This window comes from Tiliqua scincoides, chromosome 2 (genome assembly GCF_035046505.1).
Source record: "Tiliqua scincoides isolate rTilSci1 chromosome 2, rTilSci1.hap2, whole genome shotgun sequence".
Classification (NCBI taxonomy): domain Eukaryota; kingdom Metazoa; phylum Chordata; class Lepidosauria; order Squamata; family Scincidae; genus Tiliqua; species Tiliqua scincoides.
In genome coordinates this window covers 16,162,985-16,188,112 of record NC_089822.1, presented here as the reverse complement: position 1 = coordinate 16,188,112, position 25,128 = coordinate 16,162,985, and the positions used below count along the sequence as shown (strand labels likewise).

Sequence of the window (25,128 nt, the reverse complement as noted above, 5' to 3'; positions counted from 1 at the left end):
CCACAGCAAGGACTCCGAGGCTGCCGCCCATCCACGCTCCTGGGAGCGAGCCCCGCTCACTCTCGGGCCGTACAGCCGGGCAGACACGCAGTCACGAGCTGCCACCCTGCCGCGCTTCCCTGGGAGGAAGCCCCCCGACCCTCACGGGCCTGGCTTCTGAGCAGACAGCGCAGGCTGGGGCGCTGGGGCCGCCGCCCCCCTGCCCGTGCTGGGCCTTCCCCCTGAGCAGACCCGCGCAGGCCACCCACTAGGCCTCCCCCGCGCGCGCTCACCGAAGCCCGAGAAGCCCATGGTGGCCGCCAGCTCCGGCTCGCCCCCGCCCGGCCGCTCCATCACCGTCGCAGCGACGCCGGCACCTGCCGCGCTCCGGGGGGGACCGCTGTGGAGCCGCAGAGGAAGCTGCGCGCGGGCGCCCCTGGTGGCCGGCGGACCGCCCGCCCCGCCTCAAGAGAGCAGTTGCTCACACCATGCGTCGGCGACATCGGCGGCCTCTACGGGGCGGCCTTCCGGCGCTCCCGGCTCCTCACCGGAAACGAAGGGCACTTGTTTGTGTACCGCTCCGGCCTCCCCTCTCTGTGGCCGGTCCCGCCTCCCCATTAGCCTCTCAGAGGACGTGGAGGACCGTCTGTGTGTGCCGCTCCGGCCTCCCGTCTCGGTGGTCGGCCAGCGCGCGCGGCGGCTGCTGGGATTTGGCGCCTCGCGCTCCTGACCAGTCTCAGTCAGGCCGCTCGCGCTCTCTCCTATCCCCGCCATGCCGGTGGCCCTGAGCCCGGCGGCGGCCCCCGGCCTGCAGGAGGCGCTGGAGAGCGCGGGCTGCATCATCGACCGGCAGGTCCAGGTGGACCGCTGCTACCCCGACCTCTCCGTGCTGCTGGCCGTGCCCGCGCCAGGTGAGCCACCCGGGGGGTGCCTGGCCCCGCACAGGCCTTCGGGCCCCGGCAGCCTCCCTCGGGGGCTCTTTCCTCCCACACAGCACAAGGCCCGGGGCATCCGCCCAATGGAGTGCTGGGTTAGACAAGGCGTTAACCGGCGGAACTCCCTGCCACATGCGATGGGAATGGCATCGGGCAGGGGATGTTCTTGTCTCTTCCAGCAGAGCCATGGGACGGCCACTGGAACTGAATGTTGGGGGAGTTAGGACAGACCAGAGGCAGCATTTCTTCACCCAGAGTGTCGTGGGCCTGTGGAATACCCTGCCACAGGATGTGGCGGTGGCGTAGCTGGAGGGGGCGGAGCAGCCAGTGTGGCAGGGAGGTTCAGCGCAGCGGGCGAGTGGCCCCTCCCTTCGGAGCCATTCCCAGTGGGGGGAGCAAAACACAGCCATACGGGGGAGGGAGAAAGCTGTACGTCTCCATTTTGCTCCCCCCACTGGGAACGGCACCGAAGGGAGGGACTGCTTGCCCGCTGCACTGAGCCTCCTTGCCACACTGGCTACTCCGCCCCCCTCCAGCTACGCCACCCGGTGATGGCGCCTGGCCTGGATGCCTTTAAAAGGGGAGTGTGCGGATCTGTGGAGGAAAAGTCCATCACAGCTTATGAGCCATGATGGGTGTGTGCAACCTCCTGGTTTTAGAAGCAGGCTACCTCTGAATGCCAGGTGCAGGAGAGGGCACCAGGATGTTGTGTCTTGTGTGCTCCGTGAGGCATCTGGTGGGCCACTGGACTAGATTCTGCAGAGCTGTTCTTAGATTCAGATGCAGGGGAGGGCACCAGGATGCAGGTCTCTTGTTCTGTGTGCTCTCTGAGACATCTTGTGGGCCACTGTGGGATAGAGGAAGCTGGACTAGATGGGCCTTTGGGCTGATTCAGGTGGGCTTAGGTTTTTAAGACAGCCTTTTCTCTGTTTGCTGGCATGAGCCCTGAAGGCTGTGCGCTGTTGACAGGATGGTTTTAGAAGTAGGCTATCTCAGAATACCAGGTGCAAGGCATTGGCAACAGGATGCAGGTCTCTTGTTGTCTTGCATACTCCCTGAATCACCTGGTGGGCCACTGTGAGATATAGGAAACTGGAGGAGATGGGCCTTTCGCCTGGTCCAACAGGGCTCTTCTTATGTAAGAACAATTCTGTGGTTAAGGATTGAGCTCTTTGATAATCTGTTTCAAATGCAACTGCATTGTTCTTTGAAGTGTTTTTAGTTCTTGACTTAATGTTTTTATCTGGATTCTTGCGACAACCTCTTAACGTAGGTTTCTATACTGCATTAATTGTTGGGTGGGCCATGGCCAAAAGATGATGGCTTGCTCAGAGACACTTAAGCCAGGTTCTAACAATGTATCTAGAGTGAGTGAATGTCTGTATCAAAATTGGGTGGGAAGTACTATGACAGTGGCATTCCCCCCCCCCCCATCTGTGCATGCTCTGTTGAATAACCTGCAGGGTGTATATGTGTTGTTTCTGAACTATGTGTTCTTGGGGTTTTCTGTGCTATCTGAAACTCTAGCAAAGTAGGGTTCTAAGTTGCAGAAAAGAGCTCTATGGCTGTATGTGTATGGACACCTGGTTTGCATGTACTGCCTCCCCATTCATTCCTCCTGGATGAGAAGAGAATTAATAGAGTATGATGAGTTCATGGCAGAGGTGACAATTGTATAAGAGGCTTCATGATTTTGATGATGATTCAGTGCTAATGACAGTCCTGTTTTTGGCTCAAAGCTTGTTGTGCAGGAGCACTCCTGTGCATCCCAGGTAGAAGGGGATGCTCCTGTTCATCTCTTGCTTCTCTTTTCATATATTCAGCACCCATGCAATTGTCCCCACTGTCCATTTTCCACCTACAGTATGTAAGGTGAAGCAGCCACCATCATCTTGCATTGCCTTAACCCTACAATAGTGTGCTTTGCTTGCTTTCCTGGAAGTAAATCTCACAAAACAAATTAGGACTTATTTTTGAGAAAATATTCATAGGATTGTGCTGTTCGCCACTCAGCCAGTTTGTGATCATGCTTTCCAAGTTTTTCACTGTCAACCTAATTTAGGGGAAAGTATGTTCAACTAGCGTTAGTCACTTCAGTAACTAAATCAGAGTTGTGTTTTTGAGAGCAACCTCACAATAATTTTTTTTTTTTTGACAAGACAGGCTGCTGAGAAAACAGTAAAGCTTTTAATACATTGTCCTGTATGAACAAAAGTCTTTGGGAAGAGAGATGGTGCAGGTATTCATGCAACCTGCCAGTTTGCTAATGTTAAAATATTTAATGTTTCATCCCTTCACCAGTATTTTCTGATGTTGTGTTTTAATTCTGTGCGTGATCATGTGACTTAGCTGAACAACATTCTCTGAGATTCATTTACCTGGTTTCTAAGGTCTTACTAAGCTGCTGTTTTTCATTTTAAATGCTTTATAAAATATCTGTGACAAGTTGTGATTCTTTTACATAAACAAAAAACTTAATTGACATTACAATGTTTTTTGTTTAGTATTTGTAATTTCACTTTTTCTCAATTACAGGCAGCCCCACAGTTTCTGGAATGTCAGATATGGATTATCCATTACAAGGACCTGGCTTACTTTCACTCCCCAATCTTCCTGAGATAAGCCCAATTCGGAGAGTTCCTTTACCCCCTGAACTGGTTGAGCAGTTTGGACGTATCCTAATTATAATGATGCTGGTGAAAATCCTGTTCAATTAGAGGGAATAGGTCTCATGCTTATTTGCTGTTGCATCCTCATCCTTCAGGATTGTTCTTCATATCTCTGCTATCTATTTTTTTATCTCCAACTCTTTTTTCCTCTTCTTTCCCCTTGAACATATACTTACTGAGAAATGTGTATGTTTTCACTGTTTTCATGGCAATCATGATTGAGGAATCTATTCATTGTTCATTCAGGTTATTGCTAAATTGATTCTTGTAAGTATTAGTTTTTCAAACACACTCAATTTCACACACAGCACGCACACAATGTGGGGTTTGTTTCTTCTCATGTTAGTGTATTTACTCCTTAAGTCTGGGTATTTCAGATATGCAGTGCAATTGTATGATGGGAGTTTTTCCTGAGATTAGCAGAGCATGGCTGACCATTGACAGCGACATTTTTATGTGGAACTATGAAGATGGGTATGTAGATACTATTCTCAGAATTGTATTGCTCTATATTGGCAATTCCAGATCAGATGTCTTGAAAAATAATTGTGTTAAAACTATTTCTTGTAGTTTTAATACAGGTTTTTTTTTTCTATTGTCGGTTTCAGGGGCGACCTTGCTTATTTTGATGGTCTCAGTGAAACCATCCTTTCTGTTGGTCTTGTGAAACCAAAAGCAGGTAAATAGGCTGTGCAATAAAATCTAACTGGGAAAATCGCGTGGTCTTAGTCTTTCTGAGAACAAGCTGCTTTCATCCATGCCATTGCTCTCTGTTCCAAATTGAACTTTTTGGCTTTTGTAGTGTAAATCGGACAGCAGCATTTGTATTGCTGAGATTTAATTGCTAAAGTTAGACCAGGATAATAGCTACAGTCTTTACTGGTCTCTATTTCTGTTTATTTAATCATGTCAGTATTCGTATACTGTGCTTCAGAAATATCCAGAGGGTCACATCCAAGTTCATGCTTTCATTCCCTGAAATGTTACTCTGGATACAACCCAAAGAGTTGTAAAGCAACAAAAATACACTTTAACATTATACACATTATACTTAACGGTATAATGTTATATTGTTTATTATATATAACCAACAGTATAATGTTAACGTAATATCGGCCAATAAGCTAGGAATGGCTACAGAAATCAACTAAAAGAAGTATCCTCTTATGGGACTATTTCATGGCTTGATAAGGTTGGAGGCACTGAGCATTTGAGAGGAACAGATGTGTTTTTCAGGGTCTTGAACTTTGACTATGATGGTTTGAAAACTCAGGCTGCTGTACTCTACACACTTAATATAAAGTAAGCCACATTGGACACAGTGGTTTATTTCTGGGTAAAGATAGGAGTGTGCTTTTGGAGAGTGTTGTTTGTTCGTTAGAATCCAGTACCAGTTATGCTGACAACTTGTCTTGTGGTTTCTTTATTTCTAGGAATTTTTCAACCTCATATTCGGCACCTACTGGTTTTGGCGACTCCTGTGGATATAGTTATTTTAGGACTCAGCTATGCTACCTTACAATCAGGTAATTCTAATTCACATTTAAAACAAAGCCATACCAGATTTTTTTCTTTTATAAGTAGACCAGCAGCCTTTGTATGTCGCAGTGAATGAAAATGACAAAACTAAGAGTGGAATTTTCTTTTATGTTTCCCTGCTAGGCATTTTAAAGTCAGACTGAAATCTTTGTTATTGCTATTTGAGTCTACTGCAGTAGTCAGTCAAAAATAGCAGCTTGGAGCCAGAGCCCACAGAAAGCACTCTTTCCTCAGTATACAGCTATTTCACCTGCTTTAGAGTCCCCTGCCACTGGGCAATATATCCACATGTGATATCGGGACATCAGCCGAACACAGTCCATCCAATGATTGTCACAAACACAAAGCAAAAGCTAAAAATGTGGAAAGAGGAGATAATGCAAGCTGATGAAGGTACATGTGCAGCACATGTAGGCTATGTATTATTAAGGAAATAGGTACTTAGAAATCATTCTAGGAAACTTTTCCCCATTTTGTAGATGGAGAACACTGAGACAGAGAGCAGTCCCAACAACAATCAATGAATATATGGTGGAGAACATGAACGCATGCAGGACAGGTAGCTCAAAATAAGCCAAAAGACAAACTGCAGAACCAGTCATGGAAATGCAACACTGGTAGCGCAATCTTGCACATGCTTATTCAGCAGTATTCAGTTGGACTACTCCCAGAACACAGAGTTCAATGGGACATTCTTCTGAGTAAATTTGTTTAGGATTGGAGCTTTAATCGCTGCGTCCCCGCAGTGCATTTTTAGAAAATGTTAAGAATATTTTTTTACCGCTTTTCAACAAAAAAACTTTACAGAGCAGTCTCTGTAGAAAAACAAATGTTTTTTAGTCCCCATAGGGTTTACAGTCTTTCTGAAGAAGAAACTCCAGCAAAGAGCCACTGGAAAAAATTAATAAGTGGGGTGAACAGGAACAGTTACTGTCTCCCTGCTTAATATAAGCACCATTTTAAAAAGTGCCTCACTGCCCAGTTTGTAGAAGTTAAGTATTCTTAATGTTAGCTCACTGTAGTTTGTCTTATTTCATGAAATGGATCTAATTGCAATATGTATATACCTAAATAGCAAATCAATATCAGGTGATCTGCTTTATTTAATCAGGTTCTGGAGCTCTCAATGACAGCTTGTCTGGTGGAATGCAGCTTCTCCCAGATCCTCTCTACTCACTCCCTACTGATAACACATATCTGCTGACTATAACCTCTTCTGAAAATGGGCGCATCTTTTTGGCTGGCAAAGATGGTTGCTTGTATGAAGTTGCTTATCAGGTCAGTGATGTCTGCTGGAAATGAAGCTCTTATGTTTATTGGGCAGGGGATGACCTTACTTTTGTTGCCTCCCTTTCCCCACATTTATATTGCATTTGTTTATTTGAAAGATCATGCTTAGTTTCTGAATGCAGAGATATTAGCCCAGGGGTGCCCAAACCCCGGCCCAGCAGCCACTTGCGGCCCTCGAAGCTTCCCAGTGTGGCCCTCAAAGAGCCCCCAGTCTCCAATGAGCCTCTGGCCCTCCGGAGATTTGTTGAAGCCCACACTGGCCCAACGCAACTACTCTCAGCGTGCAGGCAACTGTTTGACCTCTTGCGTGAGCTGTGGAATGAGGGCTCCCTCCACTGCTTGCTGTTTCATGTCTGTAATGCAGCAGCAGCAGCAAAGGAAAGGCCAGCCTTGCTTTGTGCAAGGTCTTTTATAGGCCTTGAGATATTGCAAGACCTTCATTCATTCATAGAAGTTCATCTGTAACACATGCATTTATGTAAACTTATGTAAATTTATTCAAATTTTAAATGTAAATTATTTCTTTTTTCTGACACAGTGTCAGAGACGATGTGGCCCTCCTGCCAAAAACTTTGGACACCCCTGTATTAGCCTATAGTTCTATTGACCTGGAAAATGTTTTTATTGCTTGCAGAGCATATGCCCTAACACTTAGCTACAGGTCCTCCCCAGCAAGTGTTTTTGTTAGACAACAGCAAAAAAACTGATGTGTCATTGAGTTGTTTTCCATATCTTGCATCAAAGTGGTTTCAGGACTGGTAAGGATTTTAAAATTGATGTGCAGGATCAGACTTTCCTTAGAGTGACTGCTCTTTGATAAAGGAATGGCCAGCCAGGAGTTCATCGCTTTTGTAAATTATGATGCATCTTCCTTGAACTTCTGAATTTACTGATGACAAGATGAGGCAAGCAGAATAATTTAATTCTAACACTTCCTTGTTTTTGCAGGCTGAAGCAGGCTGGTTCAGCCAACGCTGTAGGAAGATCAACCATTCAAAGGGTGCCCTTTCCTTCCTTGTTCCCTCATTGCTCCAGTTCACATTTTCCGAAGATGGTGGGTAAAGCATAATCCATAGGTGTAATGCTATCAGTTAAACTCAGAGGTACTTAGATGATAAAACTTAAAGATGTTTGGTCCTTCTGAAAACTGGATGTTTTTATTTAGATTAAAAAATCTGTATATTAATTGCTTCAAGCTCTAAACCATTGAAATTGTAACTTTTTAATCAAACAGTTTACTCTTAAAATAAATGATGCTACGTAACACCCTTGTGTAGTAACTCTGCTGAACCTTGAATTTGATTATTTTGTGTGTAGATGGCAGGAGAGGAGGCTGGATTAATGATCATAGCGATTGTTTGGTAGTCCAGCGATGGCTGCTGGGCATACCCCTATAATGAATGAAAGCCTTTTTCTAAACATAGCATCTTATCTGTTAATGGGCTTGGAAAACAAGAATAACATTTCATTTTTAAAGTCTTTAAACTGCTTTTAAAAACTTTTTTAGATCCCATTGTTCAGATTGCCATCGACAACTCCCGAAACATCTTATATACGCGCTCAGAAAAAGGTGTGATACAGGTATGACTTTTGTAATTCTCTGTCTCGCTGGTGAATGCAATTCTTTTTCCATGTTCTAACTTTATTGATAAATAACAGAGCTTAAATCTAGCCTTCCATGTGTGTTTTCAGAGGACAGTTTTATTTTTATCTCTTCTACTTGTTTTGCACACTTATCTCTTTCTCCTCTACAGCATGGGATTACCCTAGTTTCTTTGCTGCCGTTGCTGTGCCTATTTGAATCCCTTAGAGATTAATGAAATTTTCATGAAATGTTAGTGACAGGATTATACCCTTAGTGCTGGATCTGTATGTCTTGCATATATTTTGGAAAATCTGCCACTTTGCATCCTCCCAGTAGGAAATCTCTGATGTTGTTCTCCGTTCTGCAGTGGTAGTTTGTACATTTATCCTGTACATCCAGAATCTTAATGTCTTGTCATCCCTTATTTTCCCTGTTCTGGGCTCCCATGAGTGTTACTTCTGGCTCTCTGTTAGGCCTATTCTTCAGTCCAAACTGCATTTAGTTAAAGTGGGCTCCTTTGTATTTTCCTCCAGTGACTACTCATCTTGGGAGCGCAAAGTGGGTACTGTCCTTTGTTTTGAGGACTAAATTGCTTTTTGACAATAGTGAACTAGACGTTGCAGAGTAGTGGAATAATGCTATTCGAATTTAAGTTCACTAAAACAATATGATTGAATTACAGGTTTATGATTTAGGTGTAGATGGTCAAGGGATGACAAGGATTGCTTCTGTTTCCCAGAATGCAATTGTGGCTGCAGCAGGAAAGATTGCCAGGTAAAATGCCTATACTAGAATGGAGTGCTTGAATAGTTTGTCTTGCTTGTTGCACTGCATATTTTGGATTATTTCATTTTTATACTGGTAAAGTCTGTTGGTATACATCAGGGGTATCCAAAGTTTTTGGCAGGAGGGCCACATCATCTCTCTGACACTGTCGGGGGGCCGGGGGAAAAAAGAATTAATTTACATTTAAAATTTGAATAAATTTACATAAATGAATATATTAAAGATGAACTTGTATGAATGAATGAAGATCTTGCAATAGCTCAAGGCCTATAACAGGCCTGGCACAAAGCAAGACCAGCCTTTCCTCCACTGCCACTGCTGCATCACAGATGTGAAACAGCAAGCTGCGGAGGAGAGCCCTCATTCCACAGCTTACGCGAGAGGTCAAGCAGTTGCCCTCATGCTGAAAGCAGTTGCGTCGGGCCAGTGCGGGCTTCAACAAATCTCCGGAGGGCCAGAGGCTCATTGGAGACCGGGGGCTCCCTGAGGGCCACATTGGGAGTCCTTGAGGGCCGCAAGTGGTCCCAGGGCCGAGGTTTGGGCACCCCTGGTATACATGAATCCTTATCTGGGTTTTCTTTTAGGACCATAGATCGCTCTGTGTTCAGACCTATAATTCAGATCTCAGTGATTGAAAATTCAGAGTCTATAGATTGTCAGTTATTGGCTGTCACTCATGCAGGTAAGAATTTAGTATCACCCTCTTCTTTATTGTAAGTACCCACAGAATTTTTTGAAATACTCTTGTTTTTTTTCCCTTTTAGGTGTACGGATGTATTTTAGTACATGCCAGTTTAAACATCCTTTTGCTCGTCCTTCAACATTAACATTGGTTCACATCCGCCTTCCTCCAGGATTTTCAGCTTCTTCTAATGTGGAAAAACCATCAAAGGTGCACCGAGCTCTTTATAGTAAAGGTGAATTGCAGGGATTAAGTTTTGTCTTTTTTTTTTAAAGGTTCCTTTAACAAGTACAGGTGGGCCCATGTATCCGCAGGGGTTCTGTTCCACCCCCCCCCCCCACATGGATATGGAAACTGGATATGGGGGGGTGCCTATATACAGTAAATGGAAGCCCTCCCACATCCGTTACATTACCTTTGTTTTTCGCCCATAGCAATGGTAGCACTGTTGTTTCTGCCTAAACTGAAGAATGCAATGAGCCTCCTTCCTGTTAACAGTTACTGTTCAGTTGTTCAGTTTGTTCTGTTGTTCAGTTGTTCAGTTTAAGCAAAAATGTTTGTGATGTCATTGCTACGGATGGAAAACGAAGGTAGTTTAATGGGTGCGGGGAGGTTCCCTGATCTGCAGATAATTAAAACCATGGATCTGTGGATAACCAATATATATATAACCAATATAACCAATCTTATATTGCAAAGAGCATTATGAATTGTGAGGTTGTGAATTGTGAGGTTGTGAGGTTGACTTTAGTATATGCGTCTACCACAGTTTACTACAGCAAATTCTCTTTATGTTGTTAGGTGTTTTGCTAATGGCTGCTTCAGAAAATGAGGATAATGACATCCTGTGGTGTATTAATCATGATTCTTTCCCTTTTCAAAAGCCAATGATGGAAACACAGGTAACTTTTTCTTATATTGCTATATTTGTTGAAAAGCAGTAGTTTGCTTGTTTGCTTTATTTTTAAATATTTTAAAAATATTAATCCATCTTAATCGGAATATGCCTTTGGAGCTCTCAACTTTTTCAGGATTATTGTTTCATTGATCCTCATCCCCATCCCTTTTTGACATCTGTATGGTTCATATTATAAGGAGATTCATCACTATTTCACAAATTGTGTGTAGTTTCACAGCTGTCCAGTTTTGGCGTAAACATCCTTGAAAAATTACATTTGTAAACTTACTTCTTGGAAATAAGGACATCCTTTTCAGCTCCCTTTTTCACTACTGTAGCGTGCCATATTGGCATTATTTCCATAATGCCTGAACTAGAAGTCTGTATTAACCAGTGCAAGGCTGTACTCGTAAGGCTGTACTTCAGACTTAAATCTCAAGGCTCGCTTCACTATTTAGTCTCATAAGGGCAAACAATACAAATGCCCCCCCAACATGTAAGTGATAGGAGTATAAAGAGCCACCACCTATATGGATACAATAGTCCCAGAGCCCTCTGAGTCCATGAATGCCTAGATGTTATGTAAATACATCCTGTTCCAAGATATGGGAACAGGTTCCCCAGGCATAGAGCACAGTAGCAAACATACCTCAGTGAGGAAGCTTTGAGGCCTCAGATGAACAACAGAATTAGTTCAGCATAATTATAACTGGCTTGCACAGATGCAGGCAAGAGGTCAGTGGTGGTCATTTTAGTTGGTGCATAAGAACTGGGCTGCAGGTTTGTACTATATAATTTCTTAACCTGTTGTTTCAGACAACCACAGCAATTGACGGGCATTCTTGGGCCCTTTCTGCAATAGACGAACAGAGAGTTCAGAAGATTTTAACACCTTTAAATAAAGATCTAATTCCAATAACTGACTATCCAGTAGTTGTACAACAGCATATGTTGCCACCAAAGAAATTTGTTCTCCTTTCGGCACAGGTATGTGGTAATAGCTGTTTGCTGCTCCCCCCAGATGACTGCTTTGTTTCTGCAATTCAGAAACAAAGTCCTAGATCATACTATAACACACTACCATTGATCTTTATGGGATTCTGTTGAGATGCAATGGCATTATTACTGTTAACATTTATATACCACTTTTCAATAAAAAAATGAATGGTTCCCTTTTCTCAGAAGGCTCACAGTCTAAAAGGGTACAGAAGCAATACCAGCAAACAGCCACTGTAAAAGAAGTTATGCTGGGAGTGAATCAGTATAGTTGCTCTGCTCCCTGCTAAATATAAGAGAGCACTGCTTTAAATAGCAGGGGTATTTTGCTAATTATTCATCATGTCCTTCACCAATGTATACCGTCATGCCTTGTCATCCTCAGGGGCTCTGTTCCTGGAACATTCTTGTCACTTTCAACCCTCAAACGCAACTGAAACAGAGCTCCAGTCATGTCCAGTGGATGGTCTGAGGGCCAGGGAGGTCGCCCACTGCCTCCCAGCCCTCAGAATGACTTCTAAGGCCTTAGAAGTCATTCTGAGGGCCAGGAGGCAGTGGGCGACCTCCTTGGCCCTCAGACTATCCACTGGACATGACTGGAGCTCTGCTTTGGTCACTTTCAGAGGGCTTACATGCCAAGACCCACGAATTTGATATTAAAGATGAACAAAGAAAGAATCATAAATGTTTTGTTTAGTAAAAATGTTGTAGGCATTTTCACCACTCAAAAAAAAAACTAGATCTTTTATTACTTTGTCTTTAGGGGAGTTTTATGTTTCATAAACTCAGACCAGTAGATCAGCTGCGACACCTTTTTGTGTGCAATGCAGGCGGTGACGGAGAAGAGATTGAAAGGTTTTTCAAACTGCATCCGGTGAGTGTTTTCAGTGTGTTCAGAAATGGTATTTAAAATTGCAATCTGTTTGTGTTACATGTCCTATTTCTTGTAATTTGTTGTTCATTTTGGTATTTACTAACTTAGCTGCAACTATGGTCATAGTTTCTTAAAGTCTGTGGAAGGTTAGCCTGACGTTTCCAAGTGGGACATCTCTGTTGGGCTGTGAAACATTAAAAAAATAAGTTGCCCTGGGTGTGTTGAGTTCTCGTTGCTATGGCTCTAAGTGGGAAACCAGCATAAGTTCTGAAGGCTGTCAATCATAGCTGGTATATTGTACAAACACTTAAAGAATTCTGCTTTGCCCATGTACAAGGGTTTGTAATTGATTTGCCCATTAAAAGGGCTTGTAATGTACAGACCATGTTAATATCAAATTGTGTAATTTAGAGCGCAATCCTAACCCCTTATGTCAGTGCTTTCCAGCACTGGCATAGCGGTGCCAATGGGACGTGTGCTGCATCCTGCAGTTGTGTGTCACTTATGGAGGCCTCCTCAAAGTAAGAGAATGTTTGTTCCCTTACCTCAGAGTTGCATTACCCTTATGTCAATGCTGGAAAGCACTGACATATAAGGGGTTAGGATTGTGCCCATAGGAACATATCCTTAGCTTTGCTGGTTAATCCACGTGTAGCGCAATCCTAACTACACGTTAGCCGCAGAGGGTCGCAAACGTACCGAAAAGCACGTTTGCACCTCCTCATGTGCAAGCCATGCCAGTGCATGGAGGTGCGCTGGCACACGGAGGCTGAATCCAACTTCCATGGTGGCTTGAAGGGTGAACCAACTGGGCCAGCGCAAGGTTCTAGAGTGGGTAGGGAGGAGGCGGGAGGGAGGCGTTCCAGGGGGGAGGGAGGGTGGTCCAGGAGGCGGGCCGGGGACCCAGCAGTTATGCCACATCCCAACCCCTGTTCCCAGGGTCCTTGGAGTGACTTCAGGCCATTCTGCTCTCCTTGGACTTGTGCCACCTCTGGAGGTGGCACAAGTCCAAGGAGACCCATGGGGCCAGGGTGGATTACCCAGAGGTAAGGGAAAATATTTTCCCTTACCTCTGGCTGAGTTACTTTGGGCACCTATCCTGTGCTGGATGCAGCGCAAGCCTCCTGGCTTACTTGTTTCAGCACAAGATAGGATTGTGCCCCTAGTCCAACATGCTGACTCCATTTACTAATCAACTATATACTTCTTATCCAGAAGTTCACAAACAGGGCATAACCATCACAGCAATCCCCATTGTTTGTCCTTGATATCAGATCATTGGCAAGGTGCTGCCTAGAAACAGATTATTTATAATCTGCCAGTGGTTTTTATTTATCTTTTATATATCTGCCAGTGGCTATTACCTTCTCTCCATTAACTTTATATAATTTTGTTTTAACTATCCTTGTTAGTGTCCTTTACCACATGTTTGTACTAATAGCCAATAAAAGTTATGCATTTGTTGAACAAACAGGGCAGCTAAATATTTGCTCTTGATGTTCATGAACCTTTCCAAGTAAGCATGCTGACTAATGATCACTATTTGAAGAAGCACAGATAATATTTTGGCTGTTTATCTTCTCCTGTTATCTATTTTTGTCATCTTTTTGGCAAATCTGCACAGACAAGACAGATCAAAGGCAGTTGCAGCCTCTTGGGATCCAGTGACATCATTAATGGGCTAAACCAGCATTTCTCAAACTGGATCACGGCCCAATTTCTGGTGGGTCACAGAACACCGCCAAATAACCTCCAAAACTCTTGGGTTGTTGAGCTTTTGTATTTTTAATGTGAAAATCCCACCTTTTAGAGTGTGTTGTCACTTACAAGTGTGTTTTTATCTGCGAGAACATGACATGTCTTGGCCTGGAGCAGATGAGGCTCTGCTCAGCAGTCTTCTGCCCTCTCTGGGCAGTCATGTCATGTTCTTGTTGACAAAAACACACTTCAGAGGTGGACTTTTTGCATTAAAAATGAGAAAGCTTGACAACCTGGAAATTTTGGGGTGTTGTGTCACCACCAAAACTTCCAGGTTGCCAAGCTCTGCTGAAGGTTGCTTGTGGGGCAGAAACGTTTGAGAATCCCTGGGCTAAACTTATACATAGCTTCTTTTTCAAGCTGATGTGCCAGAATGAAACTGTTTCAGTTTAAAATGTGAAAGCAGTGGTTGACCTTGAAGGTAATGAAAAAATGCAGCAACTTAGATGCTTGTGTTTAAGCCATGGCAAAAGAATCTTCACTTCAAAGAGATGAATAAAGATCCTATGCACATTTATTTGGCAGTATGTGTATCTATTAAGTGTGCATGATTGCAGCCTGAACATTTTTTTTCCTTGTTGGACGCCTAATCATTTTGCAGCATACTGTGGTATAGAAAACTGCATTGGCATCCTCATCCGCCTTTGTGTTGACCTCTAAATACATTCCTGGATGTTCCTTTTAAGTTTCTCCTTACTGCCCAGGTTAGCTCCAGGACTCTAGAATATTACAACTATGTCATGGTTGTCAGCTTACTGACTTTTCATAGTGATTATTTTTACAGGAGGAGCAGGCTTGTGCTACTTGTCTTATCCTTGCCTGCTCTTCTGCTGCTTGTGATAGTGAAGTATCGATTTGGGCCACTCGAGCATTTTTCAGGTAAAATTATTTACACTCCTATTATGTCAGGGGATGCTATTATACATCTCTTGAATATGGTAGCAAATGGACTTTGAGCTGTGGGTGATTGAGCAGCAATATGAATGGTTAAAACTAAACTTCTATTTAGTTTAGTTTTCTATTTTCAAATAGAAAAACTATTTGATTTTCTCTGTAAACTGCTTTGTGAACTTTTGTTGAAAAGCAGTATTTAAATACTGTTAATAATAATAACTTTGTACAGTTTCTTCATAAAGTAGTAGATGGTAGTTGTCTTGGTAATAGTACTGCATGTCCTTTTTCATAGTGCCACTGTTTATATCCTTCCTTTCCACTCTCCATTCCAAGGCAGTTTATATTTTCTGCATGTTAGTAGTAATAACTTATATACATCCACACATGACAGAAGCTACAAGAATTAATAGGTTTTGTCATGGTATGAAAATGACCTTTTCATTTCTAATTGGTACATACACTGTCTTTGCATTTGTGTATTAAGTTTGGTAAGTAGTTAATTCTGACTCTTGGTTGGACAGAGTTACTAAAATGAGTTTTCAATTTAAAAAAATAGGTACGGTGGAGAGGCACAGTTGAGGTTTTCATCTGGTCCTCCAAGTAATGTAGGATCTACATTGGGCTCTCCTGTTCTACATGGTAAGTCGTGAATGTGGCTATGGTTTAATTCTTTGATTTTGTTTTGCTTTGTTTTTATTTTACTTTTGCAATAATCTCCATTCTTTTGTCTTTTACCCTATAGCTCTATAGCCAGAATGTTTTCATTGTAACTGTTGTCATAATTGAGAAGTACAGTTACAAGGACATATAGATGCCCTGTTCATCCTGAAAGAAGATGAAATTGACATAGGGCCCAGTCCTATTTTCCTCTGTACTGGCGGTATGCGTGTACTGCTGGCTTTGGGTGTCGCAAACATGCTGTAAAGTGCATTTGCAGCACTTGGGGAAGTGGGAGTGTCAGTGCTAGACCTTAGCAAGAGGGATGCCCATGATGAACCACCACTGGTTAGTAGCACTGCCAGGTGGTGGTGCAGCTTTTTAGGGCAGAGGGAGGAACTGGCCTGGGAGGGGGTTGGGACTGCAGAAGTCTCCTCTGCTGGATCCTGTGCCCCACTTCGGGCTACAAAACCTGTTGCAGGGCTTATCAAGTCTGCACTGGCAAAATAGTTGGTGCAGATTCGAGTAGTCCCATTGTGGGGCGTGGGACTCTCCTCAGCGGAAAGGGACAAGGAAACCTCTGCTGGCTTCTTTGGCCCTGCTGGATTCAGCGGTAGCCATTTCAGTGCAGCTGCACCCAGCACCGCTATGTAGCTAAGAATTTGGCTGTTAGGCTGCAGGTTAATACATAGAGTAAGCACCATTGAACTGGGATTTAATTCTGAGTAAATGTGTGCAGCATTTCATGGCTAGTACTTTGAGTTCTTTGGACAGGCAGAAATCAATTTAAACTTTGGTGAACTAAGTAGCGCCTTTCTTGCTCTCTTCCGCTTAGTGATATCATTCTTGCACTGGAAGATGAAGCTATTTGTTCTAGTCTTTCCTTTTTTCCCATTCTTAGTGCTGAGATATGCCCTCTTAGTTCTATCTTGGACTATAAGCCCTCCATCTAGGGACTGTGTATCTCTTAACATCCTGTTGGTGGTAATTGTGTAGGAAGAAGAATAAGAAGAGTATTAAAAAATATACTGTGTACCAAAGTTGCCTGTGCAGCTAGGAACTGTGCATCTTAGTTGCTTGCCCTGCTAATTGGGTAAGAGGCACTTTTTCAAGTGGGTGTTCCTTTTTTTTAGCAGGGGGAGAGTAACTGGCCCACCTCACCCCAGCACTGTCTGTTCTAGTGGCTGTCTGCTGGTATTCATTTGCATCTTTTTAGATTGTGAGCCCTTTTGGGACAGGGAGCCATTTAGTTATTTGATTTTTCTCTGTAAACCGCTTTGTGAACTTTTAGTTGAAAAGCGGTATATAAATATTGTTAATAATAATAGTTCTGTCTGAGTTAGGGTCTCTTCTTCCCTCAGGTTCCCCCATGCCTACTAGCTCCTACCCAAATCCAAGCTTTTTGGCAACACCAGCACAAGGTACTTCCTTCTTATAAAATACATGATTTTACTTGTATGCAAATTTGCATGCAAAGTTTAATTTTTATTGTGTTGGTGTTCCAGGTTTACAGCCTCTCACTATGTCGACTCCGATGTTTGGCTCAGGCAGCCACATGTCTCAGCCTGGTGTTTCAGTTGGTGGCATCATGGGCCCAGAGATTGTGTTTTCTGGAAAGCACAATGGCATCTGCATATACTTCTCTCGAATTATAGGGTAAGTTAGTCATCGAAAGTCTACTGCTGAATGGTGTTTGGGTTTGTATTTACTCTGTGTAAAGCACTCTACACACGGTTGATATTAGGTAAATGTTACATTCAACTGGACTATACACACGCTTGAAGTTCTTAACTCGCATTGATCTCAAATGACAGAAACAAACTCTGTACCGTTATTATTATTAATAAATCCTAGTTCATTTTTCTCAGTTTAGGGACTCAAAACAGCTTGCAAAGCATTTAAAAACAAACCAACGCAAAACTTTGTTTTAAAAAAAAGGCAATGGAAACAAACCCAAGACCATATGCAACAAAACATCAACTTGTAACAGATCATAAAAGAAAATAACTATGAGAAGAGTCAGATCTTCAGCCTCCAATGAAACACTGGTAAGGACAGAGTCACACATGCTGGAGGACAGGGAATTCCACAGTAGCGGACTGTAGAGTCACTGCTGTGAAGGCTTTCTTGCATGTCATCATCCACCAAACTTCAGCAGTGGTGAAATATACAGGGAAGCCTCCCTCCCAAATCTTGACAGGTATATTCATTTGGAGGAAGGCAGTCCTTTTGTCAGTGGAACTTGCAGCATAATACTGTGCATGTCTATTCAAATGTAAGTTCCATTGAATTCAGTAGGACTTACTCCCAGGTAAACATGTATAGGATTGCAGACAAAATAGACTTAACCAGCTGAATCATGCTTATTGGGTTGGATCAGGAACTGAACAAACAGAAGGAAACCCCCTCTCACCTGCATAAAAGTCTCCTGCATTCCCCAATAAGCCTCTTCTGAGGGCTACAGGACCCTTTAAATGGTAGAGTGGGGCACAGGGGAGTTGTGGGGAGGAATTACTGAGAATTGGGAGGGGAGTGGGAACTCCTTGTGCAAGCAGAAACTCCAATCTCAAAAAGAGTTTCCCTTTAATTTTCCAAAATTCCCTTTGCATTTCAGTCTTCCCCAATTCCTAAGGATCCCTGATCTCTCTAGGAGAGACTTGGAGGGGGCAGGGGAATGTGGGGAGAAGGGGGAAAGGTCATTCTTGAGCAAGCTTCTGTGCTCACACAAGGTTTGAATCCAATCCATTGTGTTTTGTATTAAAACATTGTGAATGTAGTAGTTCTAAAAGAGAAGCATTTTTGTTGACTGTCAGGAAGTAGAATAGTGAAAAGTTCCATTTGTGTTGTGCCTGCAGACTTATATTTTTGGTACAACAATATAAGGAGCTACACAAGCAAATTAGGCCGTATGGTGCATCCTTTTTCACGCTTTTTTTGTCTGCAATATCTTCAAGGAGGAGTGAAGCATCCCAATCTCATGGCAAGCTGAATTTAATGCTTGCAGAAGCTTGTGTGGCTTGGTTTTGAAATGATTGAGACAGTTCCAAATTATAACCTGGTTATCTGGTCATTTGGAAGAGTTTCCCTAGGAAAATGAACTGGAGAAGTGTATGCGTGCATGGAGCACAAATAAGAAGCACCCCAAATTGTACAGTAGGAGAGAAAGGAAGACTATCTGAAAATAAGAGAGAGTACTTGCAAATGAAAAGTTACTATATTGAAAAATAAACATACAGTGTCTCCTAGATAAATACATGCCAGATCTTTAGATCTAAAAGTTAGATGCAAACAAAAGTTAGATGTTTAACAAAAATAGTTAATATTTGCTTTGAACTGAACTTTAGAAATATTTTAAGAATCGTCTTTGGTTATTAACACAGTGAAAGTTTGCTGATGTGGTTCTACAAAGCGCTATAGGTGTTTATTCTTTTGTTAACATAGTTTTCTTGCTTTTCAGAAACATTTGGGATGGAAGCATAGTTGTGGAGAGAGTTTTCAAGAGCGGCAATCGAGAAGTTGTAGCTGTAAGTGCTGATGCCTTTTTTGTGCGATGCTACTTATTTTGTGTATATGGTACTTCTATTTTTTTTAAGTGTCTTTAAAAAAAAGGGAAGCTGATAAAGCATTTAAAACTGTTTGTTTCTGGCTTATGGTTTATAAGCTTTTCTTGCTGCAACTTAGAACATGAAACAAGCTTTAGACATGCAGCTACTAGTCTCTGTAGCATACTATGAGACAGTTCAGGATGACGTTTTGCACTAGCTCATGTAGGGTGTAGAAAAGCAGTTGTTTCCCAGGTAATTGTGGATCTGGATTTTATTTGCCTGGAATCCAGTGTGTTTTGTGAACCTGCAGAATTCTTCATTATTATATTGGGGTATATCCATGCACAATTCTCATCCTCTTGTTTACCGTGGTCAACTTTCTAGATATCTACATTCCCGTCAAGCTCTTTCTTTTGTAGGTTGAAAGCAGTGTTCCATCTCAAGTCCTAGAATCTGTGCTACAAGAATTAAAAGGGTTACAGGACTTTTTGGATAGAAATTCACAATTTTCAACAATAGGAGCTCTTAGAAATCCTGGGTAAGTCTAAACATGCCTTGTTGTGCTGAGAATAAATAGATCAGGCAGCAGCAGGTATCTTTTAGGCCAGTGGTTCTCACATATTTAGCAGCAGGACCCACTTTTAACTATGAGAATCTGTCAGGATCCACCAGAAGTGATGTCATGACCAGAAGTGACATCATCAAGCAGGAAAATTTTTAGCAATTCTAGTCTGCAATCCTACCCACAGTTACCCAGGAGTAAGTCCCATTTACAATAATTGTTAAAGGCATATACATAGTAGCCAGTGAAAAGTACAGATCTGTCACGTTTCGCGAAATGCAGTCTCAGACCATGGTAGTATCAAATATAATATAGTAAAAATAAAATATTGAAATGAATGGGGTCCCACCTCAAATTGACTTGTGACTCACCTAGTGGGTCCCGACACACAGTTTGAGAAAAAGTTTTGGCAGTTGTTTTGTATAGGTGATTTGTATGGAAATTTGATTAGTACACTAACTTGTAGAAATTTGGAAAGCGAGGTAGATTTCTATGCCATTTAAAATTTATGCTGCAATCCTAACTACGCTTTTCCTGAGAGTAAGCCCCATTGAATAAAATAGGACTTACTTCTGAGTAGACCTGGTTAGCATTGTGCCCTAAGTCTAAAATATTTATTTCTAACATTTTAATGCCACATCAATTAATCTGATGGTCTTTTGCTGTTACAAAATGCAATGGTTTTAGGAAAGCTGGAGACTGAGCAAGTGCTCAGTGCGCTCCCCACTTGTTCTCAACATCACCGATTTAGTGGGTAAGTGGCTGAATTGGTAGGTCTATCAGTTAGCAGCAACCCAGGTTAAAAAACTCAGGCATGAGAAAGCCATCTGGGAAAAACCTCTCTTCCCAGAACTGTTCTGATTTAAAACCAAATTGCACTAGTGCCCACGAGTGATCAGATGCGACAACCACCTGAATTACCAGTGAATGCAGGCAAGTAGTCAGCATATAAACAGTGTATTTAAAAATTCAGGTGAAAAAGGAATTAAAAGATTATGAGGAAAGTGTGGTGAGAAATAAAAGCAGAGAGGCAGCTTGACTAAATTGGATGCAATAATTGGTAATGTCCAGTAGGAGGGGTAATTGGTAATTTCCTCCAAGTCAAGGCTGCACTGGTGAAGTCTGAAGTGGTAAGAGCAGACAAAACAGAAATAATTCCCTAAGTCAGTGGTACTCAAACTTTTCCAGCCAGTGGCTCCCTTGACCCCCATGGCTGTTGGCCATGACTCCCCATCATGTTCCTGAGGGCTGGAAGTGACATCTAATGATGGCCAGAAATATTAACTGTATTAAATATATATTAACTATATTATTATATTAATCATATCATTAATTAAATGCAGATCTTAAAAATATACACAGCAATGTACATGCTTTATAAATAATCAGTTGCTGATCACTGCTGGAGACAGGATGCTGGAGTAGGTAGATTTTGTCTGGTCCAGGAAGACTCATTTTTTAAAACTTTGTAAGCATACCAATAGAATTGTTTTATCAAATGAACTTTGTGAACAGCCGGTCTGACCAACATTACACACACACCCCAGTGGACCCCAATCCAACTAGTCATTTCTCCCATTCTCCTTGGATAGGATTGAACCCTTTATTTATTTAATTAAATTAAATTTTTCCATTAGCTGGTGGGGAAAACAAAAATAGACCATGAAAATATATCAGAGCTGATAAGGGTTTGGTTAGGAAGCTGATTTGTCTCCTATACTAAAAGATGCGCAACTCAAGCCTATGCATGTCTACTCAGAAGCAAGTCCCATTGGAGTCAATGGGGCTTACTCCCAGGAAAGTGTGGATAGGATTGGGCTGGCAATCACTTCATCAATGGCTGATAAGTATTCCCTTCAAATAGCAAGGTTCATCACTTTAAAAATACAGCCTTTCCTCTTCAGTCAAACAACAAGATTAATAAATGACTTTAAAAACAGTACCCTTTTTCTGCTCCTAGCCAAGTAAAGTGTGTGCTTGTCTCTCCCCTCCCCCTTTGCCAACTGCATGGAAACAACTTTAAGACCCCTGGTGACTGGTAAAATAGGAAGCGTTTTATTTGGGGAGGAAGAGGAAAGCAGGAAGGTTTGGAGATGGAAAGGGGGGAGTAGAAGAGGGAGGGGGTTGAAAAGAGAGATTTCACTTTGATAAGAAGCGATCCCAGGCTGGGAACTAGGAACCAACCAGACAAGGATCAGCGAGGGTTAAGGACTGCAAGCTGAGCATGCTCGTAGTTGCCAGATGGGGGTTGGAGTGGAAGAGCTTTGGAAACAACATGCAGCGAACACAGAAGGCAGCAGCCTTGGAGTGGAGGGAGAAGAGGGCGGAGGTGCAGCAGCCACTCTTGCAGCTGAGCAACTCCCCTTTCTTCTACTTTAAAAAAAAAGCGCAGACAACGGGCAGAAGACGGGCTCATATTCTGCCCAGGGGTGTGACTGTATCACTGCAAGAGGACATCCCGCGCCTCCCCTTTGAATTCCTAGCGCCTCGCTAAAGAGCTGCGCCACACAGTTTGAATAACACTGCCCTAAGTGTATCTAGTTAGAAATATAGTTCTTCTTTCTAGTTAATTGTCTCAGGGATGCTGACCATCTGCATTTTCTGGGAAGTGGGCATGCCTTCCATCATCAACAGCTGGTTCCAGTGGCAAAACCTGGCAAAACACACTAAAACATCCTTACTCATGACCTTGAAGAACTATGATGATGTAATAGGGTTACCCAACTGGATGAGGGGGAACCATCTGGCCACTCCATTCCACCCCTTTTCCTAGTTAGGTCAGTTTGGCTGCCCAGTTGATCAGCAGATGCCAGTTTTAGGAAGTTTGACAAGGAGTTCTTGTCCCTGGGGGAAGGGCAGACATTGCGAGAAATATGCATCCAGTCACATGTGATTGTTTGGGAATGGCATTTCAAACAAAGAATGTTGGAGAAGCCTCTGGGAAGGGGCTAGAGATGTCCAATAGTTGAAAAATAGGCAAAGAATAGGGGGCAAATGGCATCTATCGCAAACAGGTTGTATCTTAAGGACTTATATTGTGGAAGAATTTCTGTTTGTGCAGAGCGGGTGGGGGCTTTTTTGCACATTCTCCTCTTTCTATAGGCCCTCAGAAAATCTAAACATATAAAAGTTATGTCTAAAACTTAGACATAATTGTTAGTTAATAACTATGTTAATTGTTCCTAATACTGTGTGCTTTTTTGTTTTTCTTGGAAAAAGTTTTATCACTCCAGCTAACCTACAGCAGCGATTACTTGGTTTAATGAGACCTGATGGTGGAAGTTCTCAGCAAATGCAGCAAGAGCTCCAGAGAAAGTTTCATGGTAAGTGTCAGAGAAGTTACTGGGAGAAAGTAAGCTGATCAAGGGCTGTAGTGCCTAGTGGGTAGGGTGTACTCGCCTTTTGCTGCTCTCTACTTGCCCTTTTTACTGGTCAGTGGCTGAATGGGGAAGGGAAACTGGTAGGTCTATCCATTGCCACCATTCCAGGCTCAAGAGACTAGGCAGAGGAAGACCATACTGGGGAAAAAACCCTCCCAGGAGAGCACAGAACCCAGGGGTTCTTAGTTAAAATCAAAACTGCAGAAATGTCTGGAGTAATCAGATGTTACGACTGACTGCATTACCAACAAGTATAGATAAGGCAGACAAAGAGTCAAAAGGTATATTATTTAAAATCCAAAATATGAGGAATTAAACTGGAAGAAGGGAGGGAGGTTAGAAAAAGTACAAACAGGCTGTTGCAAAATGCTTTAACTCACGTTGGTGGACACAAAGCAAAAGCATGTTCAATTGGGTGTAATAACCAACAGTGCCAAGCAGAGGGAGCTGGAAAACTATTCAAGAGAAAAGCTAACGTAGCAAAACTGGTAGCAACTAACATGTAGCGTCTCTGCTGAAACTTAAATAACCAATGTCTGATTGGAGGAATGGAGCCCTCCTGGCCTCTGTAGCCCAGAGACAGCTTAGAAATGTCCAAAAAGGGGCCGGGGGAGGAACAGGGAATTCATCACAGTAAAGAAGCAGCTCACATTTTTATTTTATCTTTTTCATTCTATGCTCCTGCCAGAAACCACACAAGATCATAGCCTAACCTTTTCTTCCTTCTGTGGAAGGAGGTCTTGGGCTACAATCCACAAGGAGAAATCTGCTTCAGCTTTAATAGTGAGCAGTGTACATTCTCTCAAGCATTAATGTGTAGAGAAGAATTTTCCCTCTGCAGAGAGAGGCTGGTCCTTAGTAATGGTTACTGATCTGCTTAAATAGACTCTAGACGTAATCTAGAGACAGTGGGTTGTTTTGGCAAATGTTCAGCACTGATCTGAAAAATAATCAAGTTTGGATTGGATCTGACCTGTATGCCTAAGTGCATAGCAATTACATCAGTCCTACATGCCTAGGAGCTCCAGGTTCTGCTGAAGTGCCTGCCAGATTCCCCCTCCTTTCATTCTCCATGATAGAGGACAATGTGGATAAGTCTTAGCAGTTCCCAAATTTTTCGGCACCGTGACCCACCTTGTCCTCCCTGATGGGTTGTAACATGCTGCTCCTTGTTGTTGGGCTCCAGAGCCTTCTCCTGGGTCACATTTGTCTTTTGACCCACTCAGTTGGTCTCCACAGGCCTCAGAATGGCCCTCAGAAATTACTGGAAGCAACTTACAGTCAACCGGAAGTAACTTCTGGGAGGGCCCAGGTCACGATCCATTGCATGGGCTCATGACATACTTTGGGAAACCCTGATCTTTATCGCATCTTGCCCCATTGCAAATACTAAATTCCCTTTCAAATCCTTCCTCTTCTGTATGCAAGCAGTTTTTTCCGGGTAGAGTTCCAATTGGGGGAATTCTGTTTTCTTTGTTTTTGTTGGGGGGGGGGGGTGTTGTTGCTATATATTCCTTTCAGCCCCCCATATTGATAGTTGGGTGGCGGTCTTAATATATTTGCAGCCCTGCCAAACCCTTTAGTTATAGGTACAAACATGGTAAGAGTACTGTTAGATTTGGGGGCCTTATATTATTATCACTGAAATTGCTAAATGCTGTTTGCCATTGGAATGTGGGTGCAGAGACAATACCTGCTGTTCGTAAGATATCATAGTAGCAAGATTTTTTTCTTCTCCAAAGTGACAGTATTACTGTATCTGGGATGGCCATAGACTTGGTGAATCCTACCTTATTGGAGAGGGTTGAAACTCAATGAACTTGGAGATTCATTTCTTTTAGTCATACAGTTCTGTAATTTCATGTTGCAGTCTTGAAAAGGTTTTGGGCTGAGTAGAAACAATGATGCTGAAAAATTGTGCATTCCAAGTAACTTACTTGCCTGTGTATTTGCAGCAGAGGCACAATTGACTGAGAAGGCCTCCCTACAAGGCATCCAACAGCTTGTTCGCAAGACTTGCCAATTTTTGGCACTGTGGAAGCTTCTTTGTGAGCATCAGTTCAATGTTGTCGTTGGTGAGCTTCAGAAGGTATGTGAAG

The 25,128-nt window shown here is 42.8% G+C and overlaps 2 protein-coding genes across 5 annotated transcripts in view; one reads left to right on the top strand and one right to left on the bottom strand.

The window, feature by feature from the left end:
- The window catches only part of WDR70 (WD repeat domain 70), a 136,408-nt gene extending 136,006 nt beyond the window's left edge, over nucleotides 1-402 (bottom strand). For both annotated transcript variants that reach the window (XM_066617367.1, XM_066617368.1), the window contains exon 1: nucleotides 273-402. In XM_066617367.1, the coding sequence (XP_066473464.1) occupies nucleotides 273-333 (61 nt within the window). In that variant the 5' untranslated portion in view covers nucleotides 334-402. The remainder of the gene's footprint in view (nucleotides 1-272) is intronic.
- Nucleotides 403-704: 302 nt separating this feature from the next.
- The window catches only part of NUP155 (nucleoporin 155), a 37,641-nt gene continuing 13,217 nt past the window's right edge, over nucleotides 705-25,128 (top strand). Inside the window, exons 1-22 of one of the 3 annotated variants that reach the window (XM_066616939.1) lie at nucleotides 705-890; nucleotides 3,450-3,587; nucleotides 3,961-4,057; nucleotides 4,192-4,262; nucleotides 5,017-5,109; nucleotides 6,234-6,400; nucleotides 7,361-7,466; nucleotides 7,920-7,993; nucleotides 8,680-8,771; nucleotides 9,368-9,465; nucleotides 9,548-9,700; nucleotides 10,267-10,367; nucleotides 11,180-11,350; nucleotides 12,123-12,233; nucleotides 14,776-14,870; nucleotides 15,442-15,524; nucleotides 16,904-16,963; nucleotides 17,048-17,198; nucleotides 19,000-19,066; nucleotides 19,507-19,625; nucleotides 22,869-22,972; nucleotides 24,988-25,118. In XM_066616939.1, the coding sequence (XP_066473036.1) occupies nucleotides 752-890; nucleotides 3,450-3,587; nucleotides 3,961-4,057; nucleotides 4,192-4,262; nucleotides 5,017-5,109; nucleotides 6,234-6,400; nucleotides 7,361-7,466; nucleotides 7,920-7,993; nucleotides 8,680-8,771; nucleotides 9,368-9,465; nucleotides 9,548-9,700; nucleotides 10,267-10,367; nucleotides 11,180-11,350; nucleotides 12,123-12,233; nucleotides 14,776-14,870; nucleotides 15,442-15,524; nucleotides 16,904-16,963; nucleotides 17,048-17,198; nucleotides 19,000-19,066; nucleotides 19,507-19,625; nucleotides 22,869-22,972; nucleotides 24,988-25,118 (2,421 nt within the window). In that variant the 5' untranslated portion in view covers nucleotides 705-751. Of the gene's footprint in view, nucleotides 891-3,449; nucleotides 3,588-3,960; nucleotides 4,058-4,191; nucleotides 4,263-5,016; nucleotides 5,110-6,233; nucleotides 6,401-7,360; nucleotides 7,467-7,919; nucleotides 7,994-8,679; nucleotides 8,772-9,367; nucleotides 9,466-9,547; nucleotides 9,701-10,266; nucleotides 10,368-11,179; nucleotides 11,351-12,122; nucleotides 12,234-14,775; nucleotides 14,871-15,441; nucleotides 15,525-16,903; nucleotides 16,964-17,047; nucleotides 17,199-18,999; nucleotides 19,067-19,506; nucleotides 19,626-22,868; nucleotides 22,973-24,984; nucleotides 25,119-25,128 lie in introns of all 3 variants that reach the window. The other 2 variants (XM_066616938.1, XM_066616940.1) reach the window with 2 other exon arrangements.